General features: G+C 47.0%; 1 protein-coding gene across 20 annotated transcripts in view; it reads left to right on the top strand.

Annotated features, from left to right (window-relative positions):
- The window catches only part of c2cd5 (C2 calcium dependent domain containing 5), a 141,422-nt gene that overhangs the window by 77,065 nt on the left and 41,462 nt on the right, over positions 1–22,895 (top strand). For 19 of the 20 annotated variants that reach the window (XM_038811056.1, XM_038811048.1, XM_038811051.1 and 16 more), the window contains 6 exons: positions 1,766–1,906; positions 7,282–7,345; positions 7,594–7,655; positions 10,542–10,643; positions 19,335–19,424; positions 19,526–19,613. In XM_038811056.1, coding sequence (XP_038666984.1) covers positions 1,766–1,906; positions 7,282–7,345; positions 7,594–7,655; positions 10,542–10,643; positions 19,335–19,424; positions 19,526–19,613 — 547 coding nt within the window. The remainder of the gene's footprint in view (positions 1–1,765; positions 1,907–7,281; positions 7,346–7,593; positions 7,656–10,541; positions 10,644–19,334; positions 19,425–19,525; positions 19,614–22,895) is intronic. The other variant, XM_038811044.1, reaches the window with a different exon arrangement.

Here is a 22,895-nt window from a genome sequence, read left to right on the forward strand (position 1 = left end):
AGTTTCTGATCACACTTTACACATCACTTTGTAAAAATAAAAAGATTCACATTATGTACCCTTGGCTGAAATTGATCATCAACCGCCTAATATAATTTGAAGGTTGTAGCGGTGATCTAGAATTAGGGTTTTCCTATAAGAACCTGATGTCAGTTGGAGATCCCTGTCTCATGAACATTGAATACAAGTGGCAGAAGGTTGCTGAATGTGTCTGGAAATAGTTTATCGAGTTAATATAGTTCTGGCTTTTTTTGTGTAAGCTTGTTCTAGGTGGCAATATCTCTCAAAGTTTGGTTGTGTAATTACTAGGCCAGTAATACTATATTTCCTGCCTTTATTCCGTGCAATTTTCCTGTTGCGCTACCACAGCCTGTGGGATGACTACCTTTGTGTCCTATTGATTATTGGAAACAGTGGGAGACAACCTTAAAGTAGCCTTTTTTAAACCACTTTGGTTTTACAGCAGTGACAATGGGATCCACCAGATTTGTGACTGGCCTTGTTCCCTAAATGTTATGCCTATTTATTCCGTCATGCAGGAGTCAGGGGCTCACTCTAGCTGGCAAACTTGCATCATTCTCACTTAGAGCTGCTTCCCTCTATTTAGCTGTAACATTACACATCACCCACAACTAATGTCGGCATTTTCCAATTAAAGTACATAATTGCACCTAGACCAGCAAAGACCCTCGTGGATGTAAGCCCACTGAACCCATCACTCTTGAGTTCAATACCCTAAGAGTCATTACCATCTCAGAAGTTCATGTCTGGTTTAACTAGAGGACAGGGACAGCACGGTAGCATTGTGGATAGCACAATCGCTTCACAGCTCCAGGGTCCCAGGTTCGATTCCGGCTTGGGTCACTGTCTGTGCGGAGTCTGCACATCCTCCCCGTGTGTGCGTGGGTTTCCTCCGGGTGCTCTGGTTTCCTCCCACAGTCCAAAGATGTGCAAATTAGGTGGATTAGACATGATAAATTGCCCTTAGTGTCCAAAATTGCCCTTAGTGTTGGGTGGGGTTACTGGGTTATGGGGATAGGGTGGAGGTGTTAACCTTGGGTAGGGTGCTCTTTCCAGGAGCCGGTGCAGACTCGATGGACCGAATGGCCTCCTTCTGCACTGTAAATTCTTTGATAATCTATGAAACCAGAGGTTGCCAAAACCTCGTGGGGAATGGTTTTCATTGGGAAATGATCAGTCCACAATACTTTACAAGACAAGTTTGAAGACTTCTGTATAAATTTGGAAGTAAGCAAAATGACTGTAATCCTGCAGAATCTGAAGTGGCTAGCCAAGATTCAACAAATTTAAATGTAAATTATAAGAAATATGGCACTAAACCCCATGTGGTTAACAGTGAGCAGAACAGCCATATAAACCAGGAGGGTCGGAAGTTCATGTGAGATCATCTAAGCTCTATAACTGGAGGAGTGCAGTTTGTCTCGGCACCACTGCTGAGGGACGGTGAGGTTCCCATTTCTGATCACTGTGCAGTGATCCTGGTGTAAGTCCATGGTCTTGGGAACCAGTTGAAGACAGGATCAGGTTGGGTGGTGGATGATCCCTCCATTCTTCCAGCGGCAGTTATACCATCCAATGTCTAGTCTCAGATATTTACTTACATGAAGTACTGAAGGGTGACCAGAGCCCTTGGAATTGTACCCCTGCAGTACATCTGTACTTTAATTAAGTAGGAGAGGAAATGCATAGTGAAATCTTTTTATCAGCAATATTTATTTCCTGTCCAATACACCTCTGACAATAGGAGATCCTAGAGGAGCTACTTGGATCCCCAATCCCAGAAACAAGGCAGCGTTCCAGGCTATTTAGGTCCCAATCAGAAAGTTCAGACGATGTTTCAGAACTGGATCTTTCACATGGAAAAAAGGATGCCTTTGTACTAGAGGTAAGGAAATGTTTATTAGTTAACCACCCTGTGGCTCTTGTTCAGAGTATGAAGTCAGACACCTGAAGATTTTTTTAATTGGACTATATTCCACTGAACCAGGTAAACATCTTTAAAAAACTGCATTATATTTCTCCAAGCTCACTTCAATACCTGTGCCCTATATTCCACCAGATCAAGATTTTAATAAGGCAGTTGTATACTCAACCAGGCCCAGACCTTAATACCACTGCATTACATTCCATTGAACATCAGTTCGGAACAGGAGTTAGGCACTTTGAATCTGCTTCACCATTCAATATGGTCATGAATCATATTTCATGTCAGTTCCACTTTCCCGCTTGCTCCCTATATCCCTTTATTCTCTGTGAGACGAAATATGTCTATCTCAGTCGTAACTATTCTCACCAGCAGAGTATGCACAACCCTCTGGGTTCGATGAAAATGAAATGAAAATCGCTTATTGTCACGAGTAGGCTTCAGTGAAGTTACTGTGAAAAGCCCCTAGTCGCCACATTCCGGCGCCTGTTCGGGGAGGCTGGTACGGGAATTGAACCGTGCTGCTGGCCTGCCTTGGTCTGCTTTAAAAGCCAGCGATTTAGCCCAGTGTGCTAAACCAGCCTCTGGTTAATTCCGAAGATTATCATTCCTCTGAATGACATTTCCCTTTATCTATGCCTTGGTGTTAATTTCCAAGGCAAGAGAAACAACTTCTCGGTGTCTATTTTGTCAAGACCATTCAGAATCGTGTATGTTTCAATCACCTCTCATTCCTCTCAAGCCTAGAGAGTTTCGGTCCAAGTTTACTCAGCCTTCCATCATAGGACAACCCCCTCCTCCGAGGAATCAGTACCATTGCTGTTGTGCCTGTGAGGCAAGAATATCATTCCTTAGATATGAAGAAGAGCTCATAAAATTCCAGGTGTGATCTCACCAAAGATTGTAACACAACATTCTTGTTCTTGCACTCCAATGCCCTTGCTTGCTGTAACTGCATGCTATTTAGTCTTTTTGCGATTAAACCAGTGTCTACCTGAACATCAACATTTACAGGTTTCATGCCTTTTAAGAAATATTCAGCTTTTCTATTCTTACAACTAACTTGAATAGTTTCACACTTCCCCATAAAGCGCTATATTCCATTTGCCACCTTATTACCCATTCACTTTTGTGTTCTCCTCACAGCTTATGTTCCTACCTAGCTTTGTATCATCAGCAAACTTTGATACATTACTCTTTGTCTCTTCATCTAAGTCATTGATATAGATTATAAATAGTTGAGGTCCCAGCAGTGATCTTTTAGGCACTGTAGATTGTTAATTTGAAAATGCTTGTTCATCCCTATTCTCTGCTTCCTGTCCATTAACCAATCCTGTGTCCATGTTGCTATATTACCCCAAACTCTATGAACCCATATCTTGCTTATCAACTTTTCGTGTGGCACCATCTCAAATTTGTTGCGAGCCCCATAGAGACCAATAACTTTAAAGAAGATACTTGAATTTCTGGTGAATGTCTGGTAGGATCACATGACCAGATTTCAAGTTTTAAGACTTTTACTGCAACAAGTCATTATGTAAGAATCTGAGAGCGAGCGGCAAACAAATTAACCAATTTATACTTAAGTAGGCAACTTATACTTATACTTAAAAGTGAACTTTAAAAATAGCTGAAAATCAGTTACAATTATCCAATATGCTGTCCCTCAAGTCAACGGACACTTGAATTCTCCCAGAACCCCTCCTAAGTTATTCTCCGCTGCCCATGTCATCCTTCCTATTTACATTCCCAACAGGGTAACTTCTAATCCCAGAAATGACTTTCACTGTGTAGGTTACATTGAAGATTCCTTCCTTTTAACCCAAGCTAAGTCAATCTTCCAGCCTCCTCTAACTTGTCACAAACTTGATTTTTTTCAATCTAAGCCCTATCTCCCACTTGTATTTTACGTGGTAAACCATTTTTCCCCTCTGCTGCTTTCTCTCGCGCTCAGATTCTTACAAAATGATTTGTTTCTGTTAGGTTCAGTGATATCTTAGAAAACCATATAACTCAATACCATAATGGCTTTCTATAGTCCTTTCCCTTCCCTTGCCTTTCCAAAGACCATTTCCATGGCAAAATGAATCATTAGAGCCGTGTATCCAGGTAGAAAGGTAATTAGATATCTTCTAGACGCATCCCCCAAATCATTCCATCTTTGAATTAAATAAATAATTAACCATCTCCCTACAACACTTGAGATTAACTGTTGTTCAGAGGTATTTTTGTCATTGTCCACAATTGTGAACATTTTCCAACTTTCTTTTTATAAATTTAGAGTACGCAATTATTTTTTTCCAATTAAGGGGCAATTTGGCTTGGCCAATCCACCTACCCTGCACATCTTTGGGTTGTGGGGGTGAGACCAATGCAGACACGGAGAGAATGCAAACTCCACACATCCAGTGACTGAGGGCCGGGATCGAACCTGGGTCCTCAGTGCCTTAGGCAGTAATGCTAACCACCGTGCCACCCTCCATTTTTTTACTTTTATGCAGTCTTTTGGCTTGGACCTCTCTGCTTATCTATACCCCATTCATCCCATTTGTTCATGGGATGTGGGCATTGCTGGCATTTGTTGCGGTTATGAAACAACCACATTGATGTGGGTCAGGTGTCATTATGTAGACCAGATATGGTTAGGGCAGCAGATTTCCTTCCCTAAAGGATATTAACGAATCAGATCGGATTTTATAACAACCATGATTACCGTCACAGACTAACTTTCAATTCCAGATTTTATTAATTAAATTTAAATTCCATGAACTGCACAGGGATTTAAATTGTGTTCCCAGAGCATGAGCCTAGACCTCTGGATTAGTAATCCGTGACATTGTCACTAAGCCATCACCTACCCACTCACTACACTGCTCTATTGTCTCACCCTTTCCAGATTTTTAAATCTCCCTTCATCTGATCCCCCACCCCCTCTTAGTTTAAAGCCTGTTCCATATCCCTAGCTTTATGATTCACTAGGGCACAGCCTGTTTAAGTGGAACCGATACCAACAACCACCTCCCTTTTCCCCAACACTGACACTGTGACCCATGAATTGAAACCCCTTCTTCCTACATCTCTCATTCAGCCATGCGTTTAAGTATCTAATCTACTTGACCCTATGCAAATTGGCTGGTGGCTCAGGTAACAATCTGAGGCACTATTACCGTTGAAGACTGCTTTAATTTGGACCCAAGCTCTTTATACTCTCTCATTACAACATGATTCCTGGTTTCTCCATGACCAAAATAATTGGATCCTCCCCCTTCCACTAAGTTTGCTTCCAGTCAGAAGGCAATATCTTTAACCCTGGCAGCGGGTAGGGAACACACCTTCCAGAATTCCCGGTCATGACAGCAGAGAAATAAAGAATCTATCCCCTTGAATGCACTGTCCCCTGTCACTGCCACATTCCTTTAGAGTCCCCTTACTTGAATGGCTTCCTGAACCATGGTGATTTGACCAATTTGCTTATCCACAGTCCTTGCTGTGATCCACAAGTATGGCAAGTGCCCCATAACTCCCTCCTTCCCACATGCTTCACAGTGTCTGCAGCTTATACTCGAGTTCAACACCTGAGGCAAAATTGCTCGAGCTGCAGACATGGTGGTATGGGATTGTTATTCTCTCCACAAGCTGCCAGATGGTGTGCCACCTGTCCTGCCATGTCTGACTAAACGTATTTATTTGATTAGTTAATTGGTTACTAATTTAATAAAGTAATAGCAAGTTGCAGTCCTCTGCTAAAAAGCAAGACCTGTTACTGAAGCTTTTCGTCTTGCGCTCAAAGGAATCAGCAGCATAGCTCTCTTTTCAGAAGGAATCAAGTTCTGTATCACCAAGCAACAGTCTCCTAGTTTGGAGGCCAAAGAAAAACACTCGCTAGCTAATGGAAATGAAACAAAAGAATAAAGATCAGCACAGCCTGCCCCCTCTACACCAAGTTCCCCACTTTGGCAGATTGTTTACAAAGTACTCAGGAGGAGGAAAGAATGGTAGAGGCACCAAGAGGTTTAGGGTGGGTATTCTAAAGCTTAGAACCGTGACTTCTAGACTGGTGCAGGGAAGACGCAGTGGTGAAAATATTAACATCGGGGATGTTCAAGAGGCCAGGATTAAAGTCACATATATATCTCAGCGGGTTGTGGGGTTGGAGGTTTTTTTAAATTCATCTTACAGGCTGTGGTTGTTGTTGGCTAGACCAGCACATATTGCCCATACCTAGTTGTCCTTAAGCTGTCTTGAACCACTGCAGTTCCTGAAGTCTAAGTTGTTAGTGAGGGAATTCCAGGATTTTGACCCAGCAACAATGAAGGAATGGCGATGTATTTCCAAGTCAGGACAGGACAGTGAGTGATTTGGAAGAGAACCTCCAGGTGGTGGTGTTCCCAGGTAGAGGCTGCCCTTGTGATTCTAGATGGTCGTGGTCATGGGTTTGCGTCGCCTCAGGAGCCTTGGTGAGTTCCTGCAGTGCACACTTCTTCCACTGTTCGTCGGTTTGTGGAAGAAGTAGCAGTCAAGAGGACTGATTTGTCCTGGATGGTGTCGAGCTACTTGAGTGTTGTTGGAGCTGCACTCACCAATGAAGTGGAGAGTATTCGATTGCACTCCTGATTTGCACCTTGTTGGTGGCGGACAGTCTTTTGGGAGCTTGGGGTGAGTCACTGTCCATATGATTCCCAGCCTTTGACCCAAAGGATATTGATAAGTGGGGGATTCAGCAATGGTAATGCCATTGACTGTCAAGGATGGTTAAATTCTCTCATGTTAGAAGTAAAGATCAGTGAGCACAGAGTTACAGGTGCAAATTAGTATACAGTAGCAGAGATTCAAAATGATGGAAGATATAATTTGGGGGCTGGCCGAAAGTATGTTGAATAGTTAACTTTAGAGGTAACAAAGGCGGGTTCAACACCAGAAAAGTTGAGGCAGGGATGGAGTTTCACAATGTTATTAAAGTCAAAATGGACATTCTTCGTGACGGTGTGGATATGTGGTTGAAAGCTCACCTTGGTGTGAGAAGCGTCATCGAGATTGTGAATGGTCTGTTTTTGCCTCGGACATTTGTCAGGAAGAGAGTGGGAGTCGAGGCGCAGGAGTGAAGTTTGTAGCAGGTCCACAAACAATGGTTTCAATCTTCCCAATATTTAACTGGTATTTTTTTTAGCCCATCCAGTAACCAGATGTTGGACAAGCAATCTTATAGTTTCGAGGTGGTTGGAGGGGTTGAGAGAAGTGGTGTTGTTGTTCCACTGGCACAGATGAAGTTTTTAATAACATTGTGCAATGTTCCGCTGAACCAGCTCAGGGCCATATAACATTGCTTTGTTTTTCAGATTGATGATGCTGATGCTGTTGAGGATATTCACTCATTGTTGACAGACACGCCCACACCAGCTGGTAAGGCCACAAGAAGATACTAATGTAATGGATTATTTAACATTGTTTTTTAAAAAACAAAAACCTCTCTTTATCATTTTCTGATTTCTGTACCATTTCATAATATTTTTATTTCAACATGGACAGAAATTGAAGGCCAGTTGAATGTCCCAGATGTAGCATGAAAGTTCTCTGTCTCTGCTGAGCTTTCTGTTAATTAGATTTGTACTTGGTGTTCCTGACTCATGTGATTTATTTGATGTTGACAGGCTTTTACAGTTGTAATACAGAGATTATGCCAGGCATCAACAATTGGACCTCTGATTTACAGGTAAGCCTGGGTAGCGTTTGTAAAACAAAGTCGTTGCAAAATTAAATTGTTTGCTGCTCCACTGCTGTGCGCCCGTGATACGGGTGCCAGAGGCTTCTTTCTGGCCATGTTTTTAATGATGTACATGTTTGATGGACTACCAACCACTGTCTTAATGTGACAGCTGATTATCAGCTTCGGACTGGCAATTAACATTTGGCATTGAGAGTTCCCACCCTAGTTTGCTGCACAGTTTCAGCTCAAGTCATTTATATGTAGAAGTTGAATGGTTCAGCAAAATAGCAGGATACGTTATGTTCCACAGAATGGAAGTGAGGCTCAACCTCCACATGTAAACTGCATCTGCATCTTGATTCTTAATTTGGCCAAAGCTGTTTTGCTGTGTGCAGTTTCCTTCTTGTGCCAAACTCTCCATTTAGTTGATTGCATCTTTAGTTGTACATGGAAACTGAGGTTTGTTCAGACTGCAAATTATCTAACATTCGGACACAATATGGCAATTCTGAAGATTTCTATATCTTAGGTTGGTGACATTAAATGATCAATTGTTTTAATGACATTAAATAATCGATTGTTTTAGAACTCCAGTGCAAAATAATAGGTGGGATATCTTGAACATTAAGCTTACAGGTGTACATTATGAATAAGAATCCCAAGAATGAGGCTTTGGGACATGATGGCCTTTTTGTTTTGAAATATTGGTAATTCCGTAATTGCAGATACTATAAAGGGAGTAGTCAAGTATCAATCCTTGAAGGAAAATGCCCATTGCAACTGTCCTTGAATTGGCGGAGCATGTTAGTGAGGTAAATAAAAGCCAACAGAGTGTACCGTACAGCTAAAAAATTAATTTTTGTCAACAATTATGAGTTTTTATGCATTTGAGTGGCAGGTAACCAGCTAAATCCAACTGTGGTCTGCATACACCATACAGTGGATGGATGTTTAAAAAAAGATTTTAATACTGCACTAGAATTTTTTGTTTCAACAATGCATCACTGTCGGTCTGACTGACTGACACTTGTAAGGTTAATCATGGGCTGGCTTTTGCATGCCCTTGTGGGCATGTTTTTGGTAGGGAAGCGCGTAAAATAGGGTGGGTGCAAACCCCACCACCTTTCTGCGCACCCCTTAGGTCACCCTCACAATATGGCATATTTAAATAAATAATTATGGGTCAATTGAGTTTGTTACCGATCTGATTGACCAATAGCCACAAGGGGGTAGGGGGTGCCCAGAGGTCCCACAGCAGGCTATTGCAGCGCGCTGCAGCTGGAAGGTGGGCTGGCTTGGAGGGACTGGGCTCCATGCCAACTATGTTTCCCAGATGATGAACCATCCGTCCACACCTACCATAATATGTTGCCCCGTATCTTTTTTCCCCTTCCTATTGAAGATATTTAACTCCCACCTACTGTTCGGGCTCACTTTAGAACGGTAAAATCATAGAAATCCCATAGTGCAGAAAGAGGCCAGTCAGCCCATCAATTCTACATTGACAATCTGAAAGATCATCCTACCTAGGCTGACTCTCCCGCCTATCCCCGTCATCCCACTTGACCTGCAGGTCTTTGGAAACTTAGGGCAATTTAGAATCACAGAATCCTTACCGTGCAGGAGGCCATTTAGCCCATTGAATCTGTACCGACCCTTCGAAAGACCACCCTCCCCAAGCCCAATCCCCCGCCTTATTGCTGCAACCCCACCCTAAGGGGTGATTTAAAATGACCAATTCACCTAACCTGCACTTGGGGGAGGAAACTACCTGGAGGAAACCCATGTAGACACAGGGAGAATGGGCAAATTCCACACAGACAGTCACCCAAGGCCAGAATTAAAGCCAGGTCCCTGGCGCTGTGAGGCAATCATGCTAACCACTGTGCCACCCATGCTGCCCCGTTTAGTTCCTTAGATCCTGTCTGACTACATTGCTTTTTTTAAAATTTAGAGTATCCAATTCATTTTTTCCAACAAAGGGGCAATTTAGCATGGCCAATCCACCTACCCTGCACATCTTGGGGTTGTGAGGACAAAACCCACGCAAACACGGGGAGAATGTGGAAACTGCACACGCACAGTTATCCAGGGCCGGGATCGAACCTCAGACCATGGCGCCGTGAGGCAGCAGTGCTAACCACTGTGCCACCGTGCTTCCCATCTGACTACATTCCTGAATAAGAAAAAATATATACTTTTTAAAACAATTAATATAAAATTGCTGAACGGTGCATCAAAATATTTTGAAGCTGCAGTAAATTTATGGAAGTACAAAGTAGCATGTGAACAGAAATGTTGTGAACTCAAAAATGGTTCTCTTGTATTATGCCATTTGAAGTCATTTTCTTTTAATAACTAGATTATTGTTTGTTTGAAGTAAACAATGCTGTGCATTTAGACTATGAAAGGACACAAGCAGGCCATTTATCTGCATGCAGTGCTGTTGAAATAAAGCAGAATTTTTATAACCCTCCCCGCTACCTACGCATGCAGTTCTGACATTTTATGTTTTGTAACAGTGTTTTTTTGCTTTTCAGAGTGTGGCAGAAATCAGATCAACTTGTAGTCGCAATGCTTGTTTTGCAATTCCATCAATACTTGCCAAATTCTTGTGTATAAAAATAGCCACTCAGTATTTGTATTTTTCCACAATTATTATTTCAAGTGGTCCTTAGGAATGGGAGTTGTACATTTCAGGAGTGCATTTCAAACAGTGATATTTGAGGGCACAGTATTTATGAACACAACGAGCATAAGAGTGGGTAATTTAGAAAATGACCAGTCACGGCCTGAACAATTATTATTTATAATTTTGTATTCCTAACCCCCAATTAAATGTGCCAGTTATTGTGACTAACTTGTGCTTTCCCCATTCCTTTTCCTTTTCAGATGTTCACTACAGTGAGAGTGTTCCGGTTAAACAATGTCACTGGTCTCACATCACATGGGCTCAATAAAGCTTTTAGTGATCTTTGTGAAAATCTATTGAAGGTAAGAGGCTGAAAATAATGAGGGGAAAACAACATCAGCTATAATTTATACCATGTAGTGACTTTGACATTGAACGCTTTGAGGCATTTTTCACGAGATGTGAGAACAAAACACTTGTGACGATTTGAAGATGTTAGGAAAATTGGATTATAAGTGTAGTGGCAATTTAAGGGTTAAAAGCTTGGGGTTAGTATGTGTTTGTTTAAAAAAGGGTTCTGTTCTGCAGGACCTGGGTGGTTTTAGCAACCAGCAGGTGAAATTGACAGAGGCATTTGTTATTCTGATTGGGCTAATGCATAGTGGTTTGCCTGAGGAAGTCCCTGGGGAGTTAAATGTGCTTTGCTGCCTGCAGCGATAAATTTTTCAGCTTGGGGAGATTAGGTTCATTCTGGGTGGAGCCCAGCAAGTCAGAGAGACAGTTTTCTGAAAGCATTAGAGAGGGAGTTGGTGGAGAAACTTTGGAGAGAGGAGTTGCCTTCTGATCTGCCTGAGGAGTCTACAATTCCCCCATAGTAAGATAGATTGAGATCTGTAAGTTCATTTCCTTGTTTAATGGGAAATTGAGTATTTGTCTTTACAGTGTAAATTGTAAGCTGTTCTTTTTGGGTGTGAAATTAAAATGTTTGCTGTTGTAATTATAATAAAGTTTTATTTTAAAAATAACCAAGCCTTATTTCTTCATGCAATCACGCCTGGAGTGAATAATTCTTTCCGCTCAGTCTTTCAAATAAGCTAAAATATTTGGGTTTTGGACCAGTACCTTCGCCACTGGTGGTGTCTGGCCTGGGATTGTAATACACTGAAAACTATTTTGCTGCTATTTGGATCAGTAGATACCCCTTGCTATCTCTGTAACCATCTTCCGCTCTACAATTTTCTCTGAACTTGCATTCCTTCAATTCTGGCCTCATGTATGTTCCTCCCTCTCTTCTCCCCACTATTGGTAGCTGTGTCTTCAACCCAAGCTCTGAAATGCTCTTCCGAAGTCGCTACACCTCTCTTACTTTATAAGACCCTCCTTACAATCTACCTTTTTGTCCGTGCTTTCAATCACCTCATCTAAAATCCATTCCTTTGGCTTCAGTGTCTCTATTTGCCAGCTTGTGTCCTCAGTGAAGCTCTTTGGCGTATTTATCTCCATTAAAGGTGCTGTATAAATGCAAGCTTTTACATTAACTTGCATATTCAGTGGGGAGAATATAAACATTATTGCAGAATTACTCTTCCAAGTAACACTGGGTCTTTTTTTGTTTTCATTTGGATAAGTAGTATTCAATTCTGATATCTTTAGTAATTAAATTATTAAAATGAGGAAATTCCAAGTGCAGAAAGAAAATATAGTACATGCTATGCATGATCTACTGGATTCCTTATGATTGCTTCAGTAATGTGGGGTTGGATGAAGGAGGTTAATTCTTTCATGGTAAGGCCACATTGGGCGGTATGTTGGTGTACAAGTTGAACAGGGTTGGAACTCGGACAGAACCCTGGGGTGGCCACATTCGCCAGTTCCAAAAAGCACCCTGAGCCATTAGTCTCAGCGCAGTCACAGCGTAGGGGGGAGAGGAGAGAACAGCAGAGATATTTGGGCCATTTTGGGTCTTTGCCAGGTTTTGGGTGACCAATAACTTTACGCACGCCCCAGGATTTTGGCTGCCTTCTCTTCCATATGGCTGTTGTAAAGAATTGGGCCAGCCAGGACCTGGACCGTGGGCCAATGTGCCAAAGGGGAGATGGTCTCATAACCAGCAGTAGTACTTAGTGATAGTTTGTCATACCTTGTCCAACTCCAGGGTGGTAAAGGGTCCCAATCTAGAGTCGTGCTGCCTATGGAAAGATCTCCACACACTCCAGGTTTGTTTCTTCACCCTTTTCTTCCAGCGGTGCTCTTCCCATGTGAACAAAGAACAAACAAATAACAAATAAAATTACAGCACAGGAACAAGCCCTTCGGCCCTCCAAGCATGTGCCAATCATGGTTCCCTAACTTAAAAAATACCTTCTGCCCGTACTCGGTCCATATCCCTCTATTTCCTCCTGATTCATGTACCATCGAGGTGCCTCTTAAATTTGCTTATGAGCCGGCTTCTACCACATCCTCTGCAACGGGTTCCAGGCACCCACCACTCTGGAAGATGGCTGACTACCTAATTGACATTAACAGATGGGCAGCTTGGCATTAATAGTTACTGGGCTGCTCCAAGGTGGGGTAGAAATCTCCAACATTTCTGACTTGAGTGAGTGATGTCCAGGTTCTTTGTTACCTCTTCCCATCTTGCCCAGTGAGTACAATCCATCCAATTGGATGGTTTGCCATAATAAAAGCAAAAAACTGAGAGTGCTGGAAATCTGAAATAAAAACAGAAAATGCTGGGGGGGGGGGAAACTGGAGAGAAAAACAGAATTAACGTCGAGTCTGATATCGCTTCTTCAGATAGTTTGCCATGTCGGATCTCTGGAAAAGTCAGGGAAGCAGACACCTCTTCCAGGCAAGGTATATACACAGGACAATATCCCCTTGGAATGGTTCTGGTGGCTGGTTTATAGATGGATCTGCAGAAGTGACTGTATTCCAGTTCTAGATACAGTAGTCCCCCGTTATACCGCGCTCCGCAATACCGCGGTTCGCGATATACCGCGGGGGGGCTGATGGACCCCAACTGTCAGTTGTGTCAATTTCAGCGGCCGGCTCCGGAGAGGGAAGCTGCTCTCACTGAAATAATCAGCCCGCCGCTGAAATTGACACTGCCCGCTGCTCTCTCCCTCCAATCCAACTTTTAAGTTTTAATGTTTCTGATTGGAGGGAGAGAGCAGCCGGCAGTGTCAATTTCAGCGGCCAGCTGATTGTTTCAGTGGGAGAGCAGTTTCCCTCTCCGGATCAAAGTGAGCCGTCCGCTGAAATTGACACTGCCCGCTGCTCTCTCCCTCCAATCAGAAACATTAAAACTTAAAAGTTGGATTGGAGGGAGAGAGCAGCGGGCAGTGTCAATTTCAGCGGCCGGCTCACTTTGATCCAGAGAGGGAAGCTGCTCTCACTGAAACAATCAGCTGGCCGCTGAAATTGACACTGCCGAGGGGGGGGCGGGTGTTGGGGGGGGGGGGGGGGGGGAAGGGGGGGGGGGGCGGGTGTTGTGGGGGGGAGAAGGGAGGGGGCGGGTGTTGGGGGGGGGGGGAGAAGGGAGGGGGGGGGAGAAGGGAGGGGGGGGAGAAGGAGGGGGGGAGGGGGGGGGGAGAAGGGAGGGGGGGAGAAGGGAGGGGGGGAGAAGGGAGGGGGGGGAGAAGGGGGGGGGGAGAAGGGAGGGGGGGGGGAGAAGGGAGGGGGGAGGAGAAGGGAGGGGGGGAGAGAAGGGAGGGGGGAGAGAAGGGAGGGGGGAGAGAAGGGAGGGGGGGGAGAAGGGGGGGGGGGGAGAAGGGAGGGGGGGGAGAAGGGAGGGGGGGGAGAGGGGAGGGGGGGAGAAGGGGAGGGGGGGAGAAGGGATGGGGGGGGAGAAGGGAGGGGGCGGGGTGTTGGGGGGGGAGAAGGGAGGGGGCGGGTGTTGGGGGGGGAGAAGGAGGGGGGGGGTGTTGGGGGGGGAGGAAGGGAGGGGGGGGGTGTTGGGGGGGGGGGAGGAAGGGAGGGGGAGGGTGTTGGGGGGGAGGAGCAGGGAGGGGGGGAGAAGGGAGGGGGGAGGAAGGGAGGGGGGGAGAGAAGGGAGGGGGGGAGAAGGGAGGGGGGGGAGAAGGGAGGGGGGGAGAAGGGAGGGGGGGAGAAGAAGGGAGGGGCGGGTGTTGGGGGGGAGAAGGGAGGGGGCGGGTGTTGGGGGGGGAGAAGGGAGGGGGGGGTGTTGGGGTGGGGGGGAGAAGGAGGGGGCGGGTGTTGGGGGGGGAGAAGGGAGGGGGAGGGTGTTGGGGGGGGGGGAGAGAAGGAGGGGGGGGTGTGGGGGGAGGAAGGGGGGAGAGGAGGGGGGTGGGGGGGGAGAGGGGGGGGCGGGTGTTGGGGGAGAGTAGGGGGGGGGGGGGGTTGGGGGGGAGGAGGGGGAGGGTGTTGGGGGGGAGAGGAGGGGGGCGGGTTGGGGGGGAGGAGGGGGGGGTGTTGGGGGGGGTGGGTGTTGGGGGGGTGTTGGGGGGGGGGGGGGGCGGGGTTGGGGGGAGGGAGGAGGGGGGGGGGTGTTGGGGGGGGAGAGGAGGGGAGGGGGGGTTGGGGGGGGAGGGAGGCGGGGGGGGGGGAGGGGAGGCGGGGGGGGGGGGGGAGGAGGGGGGGGGTGGGGGGGGGAGGGGGGGGCGGGTGTTGGGGGGGAGAGGAGGGGGGCGGGTGTTGGGGGGGAGAGAGAGGGGGGGGGGTGTTGGGGGGGGGAGAGGAGGGGGGGGGGGGGGGGGGAGAGAGGAGGGGGGCGGGTGTTGGGGGGGAGGAGGCGGGTGTTGGGGGGGGAGAGGGAGGGCGGGCGGGTGGTGGGGGGAGAGGAGGGGGGGCGGGGGTGTTGGGGGGGAGGAGGGGGGGCGGGTGTGTTGGGGGGGGGAGAGGAGGTGGGGAGAGGAGGGGGGGCGGGTGTTGGGGGGGGAGAAGAGGGGGGCGGGTGTTGGGGGGGGAGAGGAGGGGGGGCGGGTGTTGGGGGGAGAGGAGGGGGGGCGGGTGGTGGGGGGAGAGGGGGGGGGGCGGGGGTTGGGGGGGAGAGGAGGGGGGCGGGGGTGGGGGGGGGAGAGGAGGGAGGCGGGTGTTGGGGGGGAGGGGAGGCGGGTGTTGGGGGGAGAGGAGCGGCGGGTGTTGGGGGGAGAGGAGGGGGGGGGTGTTGTGGGGGGGAGAGGAGGGGGGGGGGGGTGGGGTGGGAGAGGAGGGGGGGGGGTGTGGGGGGGAGAGGAGGGGAGGGGGGTGTTGGGGGAGGGGAGGCGGGTGTTGGGGGGGGGAGAGGAGGGCGGCGGGTGTTGGGGGGAGAGGAGGGGGGGGGGTGGGGGGGAGAGGAGGGGGGGGGGGTGTTGGGGGAGAGGAGGGGGGCGGGTGTGGGGGGGGGAGAGGAGGGGGGCGGGTGTGGGGGGGGGAGAGGAGGGGGGGCGGGGTGTGGGGGGGGAGAGTAGGGGGGGGGGTGTGGGGGGACCCTCCCTGAGGGTGTGGGGGGGAACCCCCCCTGCGGTTGTGGGGAGGGAACCCCCCCCTGCGGGGGTGGGGGGGACCCCCCTGCGGGTGGGGGGGGAACCCCCCTGCGGGTGTGGGGGAGACCCCCTGCGGGGGCGAACGGAGGGTGTTGGGGGGGGGTAGAGGGGGCGAGCCGGAGGGTGTGGGGGGAGAGGGGTCTAGTTGGAGGATGTGGGGGGAGAGGGGGCAAGCGGAGGGAAAAAAAAAGAAATTGACACTGCGGCTGCTCTCTCCCTCCAATCAGAAACATTAAAACTTAAAAGTTGGATTGGAGGGAGGAGAGCAGCGGGCAGTGTCAATTTCAGCGGCCGGCTGATTGTTTCAGTGAGAGCAGCTTCCCTCTCCGGATCAAAGTGAGCGGCCGCTGAAATTTTAATTGGATCCACGATGGGGGTTTTAAATTTATTTTAAAATCTATGCTAGCGCTTCCCATTGTGAGTCTACGGGGGTCTGACCTCTCCCCCCGCCCCCCCCCCCCCCCCCCCCCAGACTCACAATGGGAAGCGCTAGCATAGATTTTAAATAAATTTAAAACCCCCATCATGGATATCCGCGGCTCGGTTACAACGCGGGTGGGGGTCTTGGACCCCAACACCCGCGTTATAAAGGGGGACTACTGTATTGTCATTGGAATACTTTGTTCCAATATCTTGCCATATTCCTCCCAGTTATCTTTTCGCAGGTTCCACCGCTGCTTCTTTGAGCTCGTGTTGATGGTTGTTAAGTCTATTGTGGATCAGAGATGTGTTGACTGTGTGGAAAGTTGGGTAGGACTTGACATAACACTGGAAATGAATGACTGTATACTGAGCTGAATCAGGGGAGCAGTAACATTTCCACCCAGCAGAGGCGGAAGTTCCAGGCTGTACCGGGTTTCAGACTTGTTCATAGAGTCATAGAATCTGCAACTTCCTGTGACGGCCATGGTGTGAGTGGTCACACACAGGGCAGCTCCTGCTCAAAGGCATTGGAAAGAGCTCTTTTTTTTAACCCGATATTGGGTGGAGTTTCGATGAGAAGGTATAGTTGAAGGTAGGAGGAGTAGTTTCCCCCAGGAGTGGTATGTCCGCTGGTTATCAAACCTAGCAGAAGATGGTGAGAGACCTGACCAAAGAGTTGGAGGAAACCTGTGGCGCAGCAGCTGATGGAAGAATGGCAGAGGGGGAAGGGCTGGTGCAAGGTGGAAAGCCCCAGATGAAGCAGTGATAGCTTTTATTAAGGAGGAATTCCACCAGCAGAGGAAGGAAATGCAGGAGGATCGCTCAAAGGCCATCGAAGGAGCTGTGGCACCCCTGAAGAGTTTGATGGAACGGGTGGAAAAGTACTTGGAGGTGCAGGGGTCGCAGATTCAAGAGATTGAAGGAGTGATATCGGACCATAGAGATTCCATGAAATAACCTTTGCTTTCTGTGGCTCTTTGTATCCCGTTGCCCTGGGTTTCTGTGGCTATGACTCATCTTTCATTCTCTCTCCACAGTATAAATATTTCCCACTTTCTCTGTCTTTAGCTTTGACAAAGGGTCATCTGGATTCGAAACGTTAGCTCTTTTCTCTCCCTACAGATGCTGCCAGACCAGCTGATATTTTCCAGCATTTTCTTTTTGGATATATACAAGTGGCTAGGGCAGCAGGGAGGTAAATGAGTGGTGAAGATCAAGGAGAAATGGGAAGGGGAGTTAGGAGGGGAGATCGATTGGGGAGTTTGGAGTGAGGCACTGTGTAGTGTTATGTGCCTGGGTTTGGAAAAGTCCAAAGTATATCATGGAGTTCACCTCATCTATAACTGTTGATTTTTGTTACGCTGAGCGCAAGAGCCTGCCTTTCAGGTATTATTCAACAGAGTTCTTGGACACTTTTAATGAAAAAACAAGCTTTATTCTACGTATTTAGTTAACATTTGTGTAAACACACACAGTAAGAATTATTATCAACGACAAACATAAAGAACCTATACAGCTACAGTAATCTATGTATAACCCTAAATAAATTCCCCCTTTAACTGTTCCCAATTCCATCACAAAATCCAAGTAAAACCAGAAACTCCTTTTCAAAGGTGTGGCCCAGCAGACAGCACTCTTACTGTTATTGATACTCTGTTCCCCTTCTCAAACAGCAGGTTTGAATTCCTTCCAGAAAGCAATTAACTCTTTTAAGTTATCAAGTAGTCTGGAAACAGCTTTGAAAATGAAGATAGAGAAACACTTCTGTCAACCTGTGTAGTTTAAAACCAGTCCAAAACTCAAAGCGAAAGTAAAACTACCAGAGCCACAAACCAGCTCCACACTCAAACCGAAAGTAAAAACTCTCAGAGCCGCAGCCCAGCTCCACCCACACAATGACATCACTGAAGCCATGTGATAAGTCAAAAACATTTCTTAAAGGGACACTCCCATGGCAGTCGGGTAAACAGGACCTCACCTTGCGCAAGGCTGAGCCTGATACAGTTTAAGGTGGTGCACAGGGTGCATATGACTTGGACAAGAATGAGTGGGTTCTTTCAGGGGTGGCAGATGAGTGTGAGAGGTGTGGGTGGGGGCCAGCGAATCACTAGCACATGTTCTGGGGCTGTGAAAAATTGGAGAGTTTCTGGGCGGGAGTGTTCGCGGCCCTATCCAGGATAGTGCGGGAGGAGGTGGACCCGGACCCTTTGGTGGCGGTATTGGGGTTTCCGAGAAGCCGGAGCTCATAAAGAGGAGGGAGGCCGATGTCGTGGCCTTCGCCTCTCTGATTGGTGTCGAATTTTACTGGAGTGGCGGTCGACATCACCACCGGGGATAGCGGCTTGCTTGGGTGACCTGTACAACTTCCTGTTCTTGGAGAAGATAAAGTACGGGTTAAGGAGCTCAACAGAGGGGTTTGAGAAAAGGTGGGGGATGTTCGTGACCGGTGTTTGAGGAGCTGTTTGTCGCGGAGGGTGGGTGGTGAAAAAGTTGGACAAACTATAATTGATAGTTGGGAAATATGTTTCCCGCGGTGTTTATTTGCTGTAACCTGTTTTGATACATGTTTGTGATAAAATACATTAAAAAAAACAAAGAATCACAGAATCTCTACAGTGCAGAAGAAATCCAATAGAAATCCATCGAGTCTGCACAGACCCCCTGAAAGAGCACGCAGTCTAGGCGTATTCTCCCACCTGATCTCCGTAACCCCACCTAACCTATACATTCGTGGATACTAAGGGACAATTTTAGCATGGCCAATCCATCTAATTGCACATTTTTGGACTATGGGAGGAAACCAGAGCACCCGGAAGAAACCCACACAGACAGTAGGAGAACATACAAACTCCGCACAGACAGTTACCCAAGGCCGGAATTAAACCCGGGTCCCTGGAGCTGTGAGGCAGCAGTGCTAAGCACTGCCGCCGTGTTGATTTTGATTTACTGGGAGGATCATTGGCTTCCCCAGGGTGGTGCAACAAGAATGCTGATCCATTGCTACCCTGTGACGAGGTGAAGTTATGGCACAATAAACAATACAGTGGTGCTGTACAATTTTAGAAATAGTTTTCATGAAAATGATGTCATGGCTATGTTTTGTCTGACTATCTGATCAATTAAGTGTTTTCCCTAATTTTCTAGACGCTGTATTTTAAATTACGATCCATGGTACCTTGCTGTCTTTGTCATGTGAATTTCAACGTCGCATTACCAGAGGATGAATTAATCCAGGTACTATTGATATTATACGGCCGACATTGACAGTATTGTTTCCTGATCCAGCCTCCATAATTAGGTTGTGGCGATGACTCACATTTGGTTCATTTTTATAGGTTTCAGTTACAGCTGTTGCAATAACGTATGATAAGGACCAAGCCCAATACGTGACTAAGGTTTGCACAGACAAGACCATCCTGAAAGGTGAAGTATTTAATGGTCAAGATATAATATTGGTTACTAAATAAGAGTCAAAAAAAAATTCAGATTCAATGCTAATGATTTCTCAATGTGATCCAGAAACTCTTGAATATTGGTACTCAATGTACCATAAAAGTTGCTTGGATAGCTTATTCGTTAATTTAGTGTCACCACATCATGTAAAATTTGGAAAATAGTCATTTACAATCAAGTGCTGACCTGTGAATCCAAGGTTTAACCCTTGGAGAGATAATGATCTCCTCCTTATAATTGTTTAGTTTATTAATTTTTGATTTTGTGGATAAATCTGGGAGTATACACTTGAATTTTAGCATCGAAAAAACTTTTTAATTTAGCGTACCCAATTAATTTCTTCCAATTATAGGGCAATTTAGTGTGGCCAATCTACCTACCGTGCATACCTTTGGGTTGTGGGGGCGAAACCCACACAAACACGGGGAGAATGTGCATACTCCACACGGACAGTGACCCAGAGCCGGGATCGAACCTGGGACCTCAGCGCCGTGACACAGCAATGCTAACCACTGCGCCACCGTGCTGCCCTCTCCGAAGTACCTCGTTAAAAAAACCTACCCTAACCTTTATACAACTGATAACATCAGTTCCCATTTCCAAGTTCTCTAGATAGTTTTGCAAGTTAAAAATTCTCATAACTTGCTTAGTTTACCCTATATTTACTTCCACTATTATAGCACACTGTAGTTCAGAGACTCAATTTTTCTGCTGTATGTTTGCTGGTGATCATTCATATCGGAAGAAAAAAACTTTGTAGTCTACAGTGTAAAATTTATGTAATGTATTGTTTGAGGTACTGTAATGTTTTCACTTAAATTGTGGCATAGAATGTTTCAGTCATTCGGTATTTGTTTAAATATAAATTTAGAGTACCCAATTCATTTTTTCCAATTAAGGGGCAATTTTAGCGTGTTCAATCCTCCTACCTTGCACATCTTTGGGTTGTGGGGGTGAAACCCTCACAGACACGGGGAGAATGTGCAAACTCCACACAGTGACCCAGAGCCGGGATCGAACCTGGGACCTCGGCACTGTGAGACTGCAGTGCTAGCACAACGCCACCAAGCTGCCCTGTCATTCAGTATTCTGAGCGCAATGTAAAATGTATTGTCTATAGAATGAATTTGTATTTTTTATAATGGAAGGCATTAAGGCAATATCCAAAGCAATCCCAAAGAATCTAGTGGTGCTGTCCAGGGTCCTTGTTAAGCCCACTGCTCTTGTTTTTAAAAAAATAATTTTTATTAAGGTTTTCACAAAATATAAACAAAACAATATTAACAAAACAACCATGGTAAAAACCCAAGAACAACAACCACCCAACTACAAAAGCAACTACTAAAACACACAAAAAAAAGCAAACAACAAAAAGGAAAGAGATAACCCACCACATCCAACAAACCCATGTACACAATTCTCCCTCCCACCGAACCAAACCCCCCCCACCCCCTGGGTTGCTGCTGCTGCCGGCCTATTTCCCTACCGTTCCGCCAGGAAGTCCAGGAAAGGCTGCCACCGCCTAAAAAACCCCTGTACTGATCCCCTCAGGGTAAATTTCACCTTCTCTAATTTGATGAACCCCGCCATATTATTGATCCAGGCCTCCACGCTTGGGGGCCTCGCATCCTTCCATTGAAGCAAGATCCTCCGCCGGGCTACTAGGGACGCAAAGGCCAGAACACCGGCCTCTTTCGCCTCCTGCACTCCCGGCTCCACTGCAACCCCAAAAACTTTGAGTCCTCAGCCTGGCTTGACCCTGGATCCCACCACCCTCGACACCGTCCTTGCTACCCACTTCCAAAACACCCCCAGCGCTGGGCATGCCCAAAACATATGGGCGTGGTTCGCTGGGCTCCCCGAGCACCTAGCACACCTGTCTTCACCCCCGAAAAACCTACTCATCCTCGTCCCAGGCATGTGGGCCCTATGCAGCACCTTGAACTGTATGAGGCTAAGCCTCGTACAGCAAGAGGAGGAATTCACCCTTTCCAGGGCATCCGCCCACGTCCCCTCCTCAATCTCCTCACCCAGCTCTCTTCCCATTTACCCTTCAGCTCCTCCACCAAGGCCTCGTCTACCTCCTGCATTACGCGGTATACGTCCGAAATCCTCCCTCCTCCAACCCACACCCCCGAGAGCACCCTGTCCCGTACCCCACGTAGGGGCAGCAGAGGGAACCCCTCCACCTGCCGCCTGGCAAACGCCCTAACCTGCATGTACCTAAACATGTTCCCAGGGGGGAGCCCAAACTTCCCCTCTAACTCCCCCAGGCTCGCGAACCTCCCATCCACAAACAGGTCCCTCAACCTCCTAATACCTACCCTGTGCCAGCCCAGAAATCCACCATCGATGCTCCCTGGAACAAACCGGTGGTTCCCCCGTATCGGGAACTCCATCGAGCCCGCCACCTCCCCCCTATGCCGTCTCCATTGCCTCCAAATTTTGAGGGTAGCCACCACCACCGGGCTCGTGGTATACCTCGTTGGAGGGAGCGGCAACGGCACCGTTACCAGTGCCTCCAGGCTCCACTGCTCTTGTTGATCTGTATTTGGGTCTACAAGGCGATGTCTGCTGATGACATGAAACTTGAAGATGTGATGAAAAAATGAAGATGATAGTGGTAGATGTCAGGAGGGCATAGATAGACAAATGAAATGCGCAGACATATGACAGATGCAGTATAACACAAAGAATCATGAAATATTGCAGTTTGAAAAGAGATACAATAATAATCATATGGTACAATTGAAATAGGTGTATAAGATCATTGAGACCTGGGGTTGTGTGAACACAAATCTTTGAGCCAACAGGATAAATTGAGAAAGCTGTTGGAGAAGAATACAGGATCCGTGGCTCTATAAATAGATGTGGAAGGTACACAAGCGGCTAGGCCTCAGTTTTAGAGTATTATACCAAAATGGGGCACCACACTTCAGGAAGCTCCTCAAAGCTTGAGTATGTAGAGGAGATTTACAAGAATGCAAAACTTTAATTATCTAGAGAGACTAAAGAAGCAGGGATTTGTTGTTCTTGGAGCAGAGAAGTTAAGGGGAAATTTAATAGAGGTGGTCAAATACTTTGATATTGAGTAAATAAGGAGAAATTGTTTCCAGTGGCAGAAGGGTGTGTAGCCCAGAGGAGATAGATTAAAGCTGTTAGTAATAGAACCAGAAACATGGTGAGAGGAAATATCTTTACACTGAGTTATGATCTGGGACGCAGTGTCTAAAAGGTTGTTGGAGGGAGATT

Source organism: Scyliorhinus canicula, chromosome 11 (genome assembly GCF_902713615.1).
Source record: "Scyliorhinus canicula chromosome 11, sScyCan1.1, whole genome shotgun sequence".
Classification (NCBI taxonomy): domain Eukaryota; kingdom Metazoa; phylum Chordata; class Chondrichthyes; order Carcharhiniformes; family Scyliorhinidae; genus Scyliorhinus; species Scyliorhinus canicula.